The sequence below is a fragment of the Ctenocephalides felis genome, unplaced genomic scaffold (genome assembly GCF_003426905.1).
Source record: "Ctenocephalides felis isolate EL2017-DRISC unplaced genomic scaffold, ASM342690v1 CF-g0.4_SCAFFOLD_00845, whole genome shotgun sequence".
In the NCBI taxonomy this organism is placed as follows: Eukaryota; Metazoa; Arthropoda; class Insecta; order Siphonaptera; family Pulicidae; genus Ctenocephalides; species Ctenocephalides felis.
The window spans coordinates 832711-842805 of record NW_020536999.1 but is presented as its reverse complement, the minus strand read 5'-3'; the positions used below and the strand labels follow the sequence as shown (position 1 = coordinate 842805).

Here is a 10095-nt window from a genome sequence, read left to right as displayed (position 1 = left end):
TATGAAACTTCTTGTGTTGTCTAGTGTAATGTTCATGTAATATATGTTCATTAACATACCATATTTATTGCTTAAGATACATTTCCTCAACCTTGTTTTCTCTTCTCTTCTAGGCAATGACATCTTAACAAGAACACCATCACCCAGACTTCTCACCATGACCTATCCCCTAATCAATCCGAGTTACACGGCCAGCAACTTTGCCCACAAAATGGTTATCTAGGTTCCAAAATTTGTCGCCTATATCGATCCAGGCCAATTTGAACAACAACCTGAGTCAACTCACCCAGCAGTATCAGATGAAGAACAGTGACAGCCCGACTAACTTTTCCGGTAAGAGGAGTTGGAGCAAGATGGTGAAGGAGGAGGATGGTCTGCTGATTCCTGATGCGAAACGAAGTCAGAGTAATGGTGGGCATTTGGTGCAGGTCAAGGAGGAGGATGGGCAGTTTGTTTGTGATCAGTGCGATAAGGCGTTTTCGAAACAGAGCTCGTTGGCGAGGCATAAATATGAACATTCAGGTAAGGGTTTAAGTCAATTTATCACAAGTTTTTGTTTTACTACAATAAATTAATGATTTTGAAATCACATATACTATTTGAGGATATAATTTTTTTTTTAGGTTTTTTTTTACTTCATAATTAACTTCAACTCGTGTTATTTAACTTCCCGAAGGAGAAGTTTGTTTTCATCAAAAAATCCGATTCGCTAATTTTATGTTTTCTCGACGTTTCGAGCCATTCTGAATCGAATGAGAACAAATTTGGAAAAAGTATGTGTGTGTGTGTGTGTGTATGTGTGTGTGTGTGTGTGAACAGATTTTTTGCCGTAAATCGACGTTTTCTCCAAAACGGCTGGACCGATTTCAAAAATTTAAAAGCCTTTCGATGTATCTCGATGAGGACTAGCGTTTCTCAGTCGTGTGCGACGAAAAGTGAAAAAATTTTCGTCCACGTTTCAGCCCGCAATTCTGAATCGATTTAGAAAATTCAAAAACCGGTTGATAGATATTGATTGGGAATCGTGCTTATTAGTTTTTGGTAAAGATCGACCGGGCCGTTTTCTTTCTAATCTAAAAGCCATTTGATGTATCTCAATGAGGACTATAATTTGTCAGTTTTGTGAGAAGATCTGCCGAGCCGTTTCTTTGTAATTTGAAAAAAAGTGTTAAACTTTTCGTTCACATTTAAGCTCAAACTACCGAATCGATTTTAAAAAATCAAAAACTGTTCGAAAGATATAAATTGGAAATGATACTGATTAGATTTAGGTGAAAATCTACCGAGCCGTTTTCTTGTAATTAACTGTTGAAAACAAAATTTAAGCCGATTTTCATGAAACTTTTTTTTGGCGATATTTATCATGGTCTTATAGAACTTACTAAAATATCACGGTCTTAAGTACTTTAATTTTAAAAATTCATCAAAGATTAAGAAAATGAGTAGTTTTTTTGACGTTTGTTAAAATTAAAATTAGACGATTTATTATTTATTATTTACTTAACGATAGAGTACTTGGTTTTGATGAACATACTAAACCATTAAAGTCCTATGGAAACTGGTTCAATTATAAAAACTGGTGATTTTTGAAAATTTGCTATTAGAAAATGCTCCGAGTTAAAGTGTTCGTTCGTTTTCAATCATGTGTAATAAATAAATCCACTCGGAATACTTCTAATCACTCATAAATTAAATTATTTTTTATTGATTAAGTCGATTAATTACACATATCGGGAAGTTCATGTAACTTGCCTCAAGGCTAAATATGTTGTGAAAAGATAGATTAAAAGTATACAGAAGTTCGTGATTCACCGAGATGCTGCCGAACTCTATTAAAAATTACATTTTGTTTATATTTTCGAAGGACCAGATATATTTAGATAGTGACTATATCAGACGGATTAAAAGATCATAAATAAATGTTTAATTGTTGTATATTTAAATGAAATACTACGATATTTATTTATTTATTTATTTATTTTTTAAATATATAGCCCACAGATTTCTTCCAAGAGTACTCAAAATTACAATTATTTTAGATAATGAATAACAATTAAAATATATATACAAAATTACAATATATAGTTATGAACATAAAATGCTTAACATAAAATTACATATAATGCAGAATGTACCAATATTATTTATAAACAGAATAAGATAAAATATTGAGATATTTGAAAAGAAAATAAAAAGGTTAACTTGTGCAGATGGAGATTATTTGATTAGATGAAGAGTTGTAAATATCTATTTCATTATTAATTAAGTTAAAGTTAGAGGATATAAGTAAAATAGGCGAATTTAAGAGAGAATTAGATTTAGGAGTAGGATAATTGAAAAATAATTGCGAACGCGTAGATAACCTTGGAACATTAAAGGATAGTTGGTTAAGAATAAGAGAACAGTCTATAGAATTATTGAAAAGTTTAAATAAGAACATAATTGAACAGATAAATCGACCAATCGAAACCGAAAAATTTTACCTATACATACACTCACACACACATCCATTTTTTCTGAGGTATGCCGTGAAGAAATGTAAAAAATTTCAATTTCGATTCAAAATCGATCCAAAAGTTTTGAAAAAAAAATTTGGGAAAAAAATTCGGGGCAAAAAACTTTGGGGAAAACCATGGACTATAGCCTTTGATTTTTCAGGAAAAAAATCTTTGGGGAAAAAAATTGGGAAAAAAATTTGGGGAAAAAAATTAGAGCAATATTTTTACCCGACGGGAAGGTAATAAATACGAAGCATAGTCAACACATGTATCCTTTATCGCTTTAGGTCAAAGGCCCTACAAGTGTGTCGAGTGCCCTAAGGCATTCAAGCACAAACACCACCTCACAGAGCACAAACGTCTGCACAGCGGAGAGAAACCCTTTCAATGTTGCAAATGTTTGAAAAGGTTCTCGCACTCTGGCTCATACAGCCAGCACATGAACCATCGCTATTCGTACTGCAAACCATACCGAGAGTAAGAACCAGATATCCAGGTTGCGAACCGGCGGGTACCGAGCGGGCGGAACATGAACTAATAATGGACTTAACAGAACGCAAGTACTTAATTTTTTAAGTTTTATCGACTCGGTATCGCGGTAAAGTACATAAATATTAAATATATATTAATTAAAAATGAAATTCCAAATCTATTTTTTACTACGTGAGATTTATTAATGTTTTTTTTATTAGATGTGATTTAAAAATGAAATACTCCAGTGTTTGTTAGTTTTATGCGTGTATATATACATATATATGAAACCAATTTTTTAAAATATATATAAATAGATTATATTTAATTTTACCAAATATTTCTATTATCGTATTATAAAATTTTATTATATTTTATTTTTAGTTTTAACAAAGTTTTATCTGTGAATTCAAGTTGCCATAAAGATAAAATTGCCAGTCGATATTAATATTAATTTAGTACCATAATAATACTCGAAATGTACCAAATATATAAATATATATATAATTTATAATATATGTATATATATATATATATATATTAAATTTTTTTATATAATTTTGATGTTGAAATATGTGATATTCAGTTTTCAGGGCAATACATCAATTAAAAAATTTGTATGACTTTAAAACAATTTTATTTTTTCCATACGTTTCGACACATTGTTTTGTGTCATCTTCAGTGGACTATGTAATTGAATTAATCCTAATTATTGCATATTATAAATGTTCACAATGCACAATCCTAATTATATCATATTATAAATGTTCACAATGCAACAAAAAACAATCTTTGTCATTTTAAATTGAACAATATATAAATTTTTGAATGAGATTTTTTATGAATTTGTAAAGTAACATCACGCCGTACATTTCTGTGCTCCGATCCTCGCATTGTGAACATTTATAATATGATATAATTAGGATTGTGCATTGTGAACAATTATAATTTTGAAATAATTAGGATTATTACAATTACATAGTCCACTGAAGATGACACAAAACAATGTGTCGAAACGTATGGAAAAAATAAAATTGTTTTAAAGTCATACAAATTTTTTAATTGATGTATTGCCCTGAAAACTGAATATCATATATATATATATATATATATATATATATATATATATATATATATATATCAGTTTATCATATTATTTCACCATCTGAAGAAAAACCTTTTGCTTTATATATATATATATATACATATATATATATATACATATATATATATATATATATATATATATATATAAAGCGAAAGGTTTTTCTTCAGATGGTGAAATAATATGATAAAATTGATTCTTGGGCATCCATCCAATAATTAAAAAACAGTTTTATTGAAAAATGTTTTTATTAAGGGATCATACGTTTCGGGTCTAGATTTGACCCATCTTCAGTGCATACAAATAAATTTAAAAAAAAATTTTTTTTTAAAAAAATAACACAAAATTGTAACGAAAAAATAAATATGAAATAAAAAATTGAAAAGACGTCAAGTTATGAAAATTTTGAAAATTGTAAAATTAAAAAATAATATGTTTTATTATAAAAAAGCTTATTCCAAACGAACATGTTGTTAGTTTGGAATAAGCTTTTTTATAACAAAACATATTATTTATTTTAATTTTACAATTTTCAAAATTTTCATAACTTGACGTCTTTTCAATTTTTTATTTCATATTTATTTTTTCGTTACAATTTTGTGTTGTTTCTTTGTGTTATTTTTAAAAAAAAATTTTTTTTTTAAATTTATTTGTATGCACTGAAGATGGGTCAAATCTAGACCCGAAACGTATGTTCCCTTAATAAAAACATTTTTCAATAAAACTGTTTTTTAATTATTGGATGGATGCCCAAGAATCAATTTTATCATATATATATATATATATATATATATATATATATTATAAAATAGTCATAAATGAAATCTTGCCAAAATTTTATTTGCCAAATATACATTGAGATGTTTATGTTAACGAGTCTTCCTTACCCGTACCAAATAGAGGAAATATTTTTATTTTATTTTAAGTTCTGTATATAAATATATATTATTACTATTTTTGGTATTTAATTTTAACAAGACATTTATGAAGTATTAAATATTAACTATTATACAATTACATTACATTTATTTTTATATTTTTTACATAAGAAATGATTTCACATGAAGGTTTCTATATAGTTTACATATTCGTTTTTTGGCAAATCGACAGAAAAATTTTATAATATGTATTTGTTGCTCAAAATATTTAAAAATTTTCTAATTATTAATGAAAATGTATTTGAAGATGAAAAATTACAATAACGAATTCGAATTCTTAAGAATTTTATTCAGAGTGATAAATCTTGAAACAAAAGTCGACACACTGCATGTCGTCTATAGGCGACACTCCTACACACAGGTCGTCAAACGGATGTTAAAAAGAATTTTGTTAACTATATGTAAAAATCATCGTTTAAAAAATATCTATATAAATATTCTTCATTTTTCTAAAAATGCATGCATTTTTGATTTGTGTTGGGGTCACCAATTTAATAAATTTATTATTTTCAAAATTAATTTAAAAATTACAATAACGACTTAGAATTTTCAATAATTTTATTCAAAGTGATAAATACTTGAGCAAAAATCGACACACTGTCTGTCGTCTAAAAGTGACACTCGTACACACAGGTCGTCAAGCGGATGTTAAAAGGATTTTAGTTAAATCTTTATAAAATTGATTGTTTAAAGAATATTTATATGAATATACTTTTTTTCTCTCCTTTTTCTGAAATTATTGGATGTCCAAATCTTTTTTCGGTCACCAATTTAATATTTTTTTATGTTCAAAATTAATTTAAAAATTACAATAACGAGTTAGAATTTGGAGTGACTTAACTCAGATTGTTAAATTTTTGAAACACCTGCCATGTCGTTTTTAGTCGACACTCGTGCACACAGGACGACCAGGGATTTTCGCCTATAGTAGACGCTCGTAGCGAAAGGGTTAAAACGTGTTCAGTTAAAACTCTGACAATGAATGAAAAATTCTTAATATATTTGTATAAATATACTTTTTTCCGTTATTTTTTCAAAAATTTATCGGATTTTCAAAAAATGTCGGGGTCACCAATTTTTTTATTTTTAAAATTAATTTAAAAATTACAATAACGAAAAAAGTTAGATTTTTTGACATATCTGCATAAATGATTTTTTTCTTTCTTATTTTTTAAATTATTGAATTTTCAAAAAATGTTGGGGTCACCAATTTGATAAATTCATTATTTTCAAAATTAATTTAAAAATTACAATAACGAATTAGAATTCGCAGTGATTTAACTCAGATTGTTAAATTTTTGAAGCACCTGCCATGTCGTCTTAAGTCGACACATAGAGAATTTCGCCTATAGTCGACGCTCGTAGCGAAAGAGTAATTCAATAATTGCAAAATTATCTCTTTTATTTCTTAATTTTTTTATATTCAATATTTCTTTATAGTTTTGCTCATTTATATAACTATAATAAATGTACTATAAATTTTATCAAGTTCTTATTAATATAAATAGTTTAATTTTTTTCAAAATCATCCATTTGGTCTCAAAATTGTTCAATTATTCGAAATTATTGCTAATTGTAATATTTTTTTTATATTGACTTTGCCGGCTGTGTTTTGTGTAAGAAATAAAAAATAACATCAGGATACTTTTTAAACCAATCATTATTTTGAGTTTTTTTAATTATAATAAATTTACCAAAGTAATAAAAATACTTTTAATTAATTAAGAAGATCACCTTTTAAAAATGTAATTAAATTTAAACAAAAAATCCCAATGTTATATTTAAATTCAAGAGTAAAAAATATATTTTTACCAGAAAGTAATATCTTAAATTTAAATTTCTCAACTATTATTTTATATTTTTCTGCGATTTGCCAATCAAATACGTAAATTCCAAAGTTCTTGTTTACTATTTTATTTTTAAAAGAGTAAACATAGTGTTTTTGAAATGACAATACTACAATAAAGCAAAAGTTTAATACATAAATATATAAAGAATAATATATTAAGTATAATAGAATATTTACTATTTTTTGTGTACGACTTCTTAACTTCTTTTAACAATGTATATATATAAAAAAATAAAATGCTATATATTGTAGTATTAAATGTACTTATAAATAATTGTATAACAAATATATATATATATATATATATATATATATATATATATTTGTTATAAATGTATATAAACGCTTTTTATTGTAAATTTCTATTTCTGAGGGTCGACTTTAGGGAATAATATGAAAAAACTAATGTAGTAGGTTTCATTTATTCGATTTCTCTCAAAACCTTTGAGGAAAAAATACTTTAAATTCTATACATATATATAAATATATAGTACACTTATAAATATATAAATATATATTAAAAAAGTTTTTAAGAATCTATAAATAATAAATGAAATTTTTTGCTTATCATTCCAAATCGTGAAAGTAACATTTATAAAATATATTAAATAGATATATGAGATTATATTTAATTAAATAATTATATATACGTTTGTATATATATATATATATATATATATATATCTTGATAGTTTTTTCGACGTTTTTAGATATATATATATATATATATATATATATATATATATTAGTTTTTATTAAGCATTCATCTTACTTATATTGTTGATATTTCATTTAATCTTCAGAAAAATGATTAGAAAATAAAAATCAAAATTATTTTCTACAATCTACTTTATATTGTAAATTAAAAACTTTTCCTGATTTTTTAGTACAATAATTCAAAAATTATATAAAATACAAGAATAATTCATTTTTTTTACAAATTAGACAAAATAATTAAATAAATTTCATGAATTAATTGCAATAGCATGTTATTTTTTTTAATAATTTATTGATTTTATTTTCTTAGTTTGTAAAATTTTGTTTTTGTTCAATTTTTATATTTATTATACTGTTGATGACTCTAATTGGGATTCGAAACGTTTTAAAAATTAAATGGTATATTACAAAACAGTTTACATAAAATTAAATACATTTTAAATTAAATTAGATAGAACACAGTTTACATGAATTTTTATTTTAATGAAATTAGTTTAGTATTTTTTATTTGTTGGATGAATGCTTTATAAACACACATATAAATTTATATATATATATATATTTTTGAATATTCTTGAATTTGATGTTGATATATATGTTTAATTTGTTTTAATTACGCCCGAATATTAAACTCAAATTAAATATATATATATATATATATATATATATATATAAATATAAACGTATATATAATAAAAAATGATCTTGACAATAAATACTGCAACTTTAAAAAAAATCTCGCTCCATATGTGAATTGTATTTAAATTTAATATATAGATTTAATATTAAATTTTTCAACTTTATAATTATACATATATATGTATAAATATATATATATATATATATATATAAATAAATATTTATATATATATATATTTATACATATATATTAAGTTACTAAGAAGCCAAATGAATAAATATATAAATAAATAAATAATCCACAAAGCCTTTTTTAGATATATAAATAAATAAATATATAAATATATATTGTTGTATTGGAACTTGGATTGTGCGAAGGAATAATATATATATATATATATATATATATATATATATATATATATTACTTTTCCTTCGCCAATTCAAGGACTAAAAAAATTTATTGTCATCTCTAACTTTTTGTTATCGCCTGAATTTTTTATTCTAAACAAATCAAATTATTAAATAAAAATATTATATTTGCCTAAATAAAAAAAATGCAAAAAATGCCGGCTCTGTGCTTTTTGTATTCTCGAATAATAATTGCCTACATTTATTATTATTATTATTATTAAATTTAAGAGAAAATATCTAGTTGTAAATGTTTAGTTTGTAAAGGATGAAGAAAACGAAGGTTAAACCACAAATGTATATATATATATATATATATATATATATATATATATATATATATAAATATAAACAACTGACTTTGGTCCAGTTTTTATTTGTTACTAAATTTACAAACGTTTTATAATATATACAAATTATTTTTGAGTTATTAACGATTTTTCTGAATTTGAAATTTGAATGTTTAAAATTGAACTTACTGTGTGTGTGTATGTATGTTTGGATACAATTTTCGTTTATTCTATTTATAAGCAGTTTTCAGAATACATTCTTAAGAATAATATTCATATACCATTTAATCATTTTTGAATTTAAAAGTTGGAAAATTATTTAAAAATGTCATGTTTTTATACTGTACATATTTTTTAAATAATTTTTTGGGTTTTGTATAAATACTTTTAATAATTTGCTTTAATCAAAAAATATGATTTAACATTAAAAATGAAATAATGAAAAATTAAGAAATCAATTTAATTTAACTACTTATTTAATTTTCTTCCTAATGAACTAACTATTTTAATTGTTTGTATGAATTTATATACAATTTTTCTTTCTTTTTGCGATACTTTTGAACTAATATACAAAAATCTTATATTTTTGATGTTTTAATGAAATTAATAAGAATTTTCTTCAAAGATGACTAAAAATACTAATTATTTTAAAAACTAATTATGTAATTTTCCATTGAAAGATTTTACTTGTATGTATGAATTTTTGTGTAACAATTTTTTTTTGCATTTGTAACAGTTTTTTCTAAAATGAAATATATTTTGTTAAACAAATTAGTGAAAAGTTTAAAAATTTAGTAACAAAATAAATAAATAGTAAAAACTTAAATTTTAGTTGTCGATTTTATATATATATATATATATATATTTCAATTTGTGGTTGGTTAGTTTAAAAATTCGCTTTTGGTTTATTCCGCCTAAAAGAAAAGCTAGATATCCAAAGACATTTGTATAAATAATGAATTAATTAAAAAAAAGTGTAATTTATAGTCATGTACACACATACATACATATATTATATTAATATTAATCTTGTTGTTTTATTCATTTATTTGCAGGGATAATGAATCAATAAACAAAACATGTTATGTTTCTATATATACATTTATATATAGACAAAAACCAAGATCATTCCGATGGAGAATTTATTAAGCTATATTCAATAATTAAATGATAATAT

General features: G+C 23.8%; 1 protein-coding gene across 1 annotated transcript; it reads left to right on the top strand.

Annotated features, from left to right (window-relative positions):
• The first annotated feature begins 256 nt into the window (after positions 1 to 256).
• LOC113363847 (zinc finger E-box-binding homeobox protein zag-1-like) lies at positions 257 to 3158 on the top strand. Its single transcript, XM_026606326.1, has 2 exons — positions 257 to 522; positions 2786 to 3158. The coding sequence occupies exons 1-2, from the start codon at positions 300 to 302 to the stop codon at positions 2977 to 2979; spliced, it is 417 nt and encodes a 138-aa protein (XP_026462111.1). The 5' UTR covers positions 257 to 299; the 3' UTR covers positions 2980 to 3158.
• Positions 3159 to 10095: the final 6937 nt, after the last annotated feature.

Excerpts from the sequence above, each read along its gene's own strand:
- LOC113363847 (XM_026606326.1), top strand. The coding sequence starts at position 300 with ATGAAGAACAGTGACAGCCCGACTAACTTTTCCGGTAAGAGGAGTTGG. Across the intron at positions 523-2,785 it reads GCATAAATATGAACATTCAG|GTCAAAGGCCCTACAAGTGT; the intron begins GTAAGGGTTTAA and ends TTATCGCTTTAG.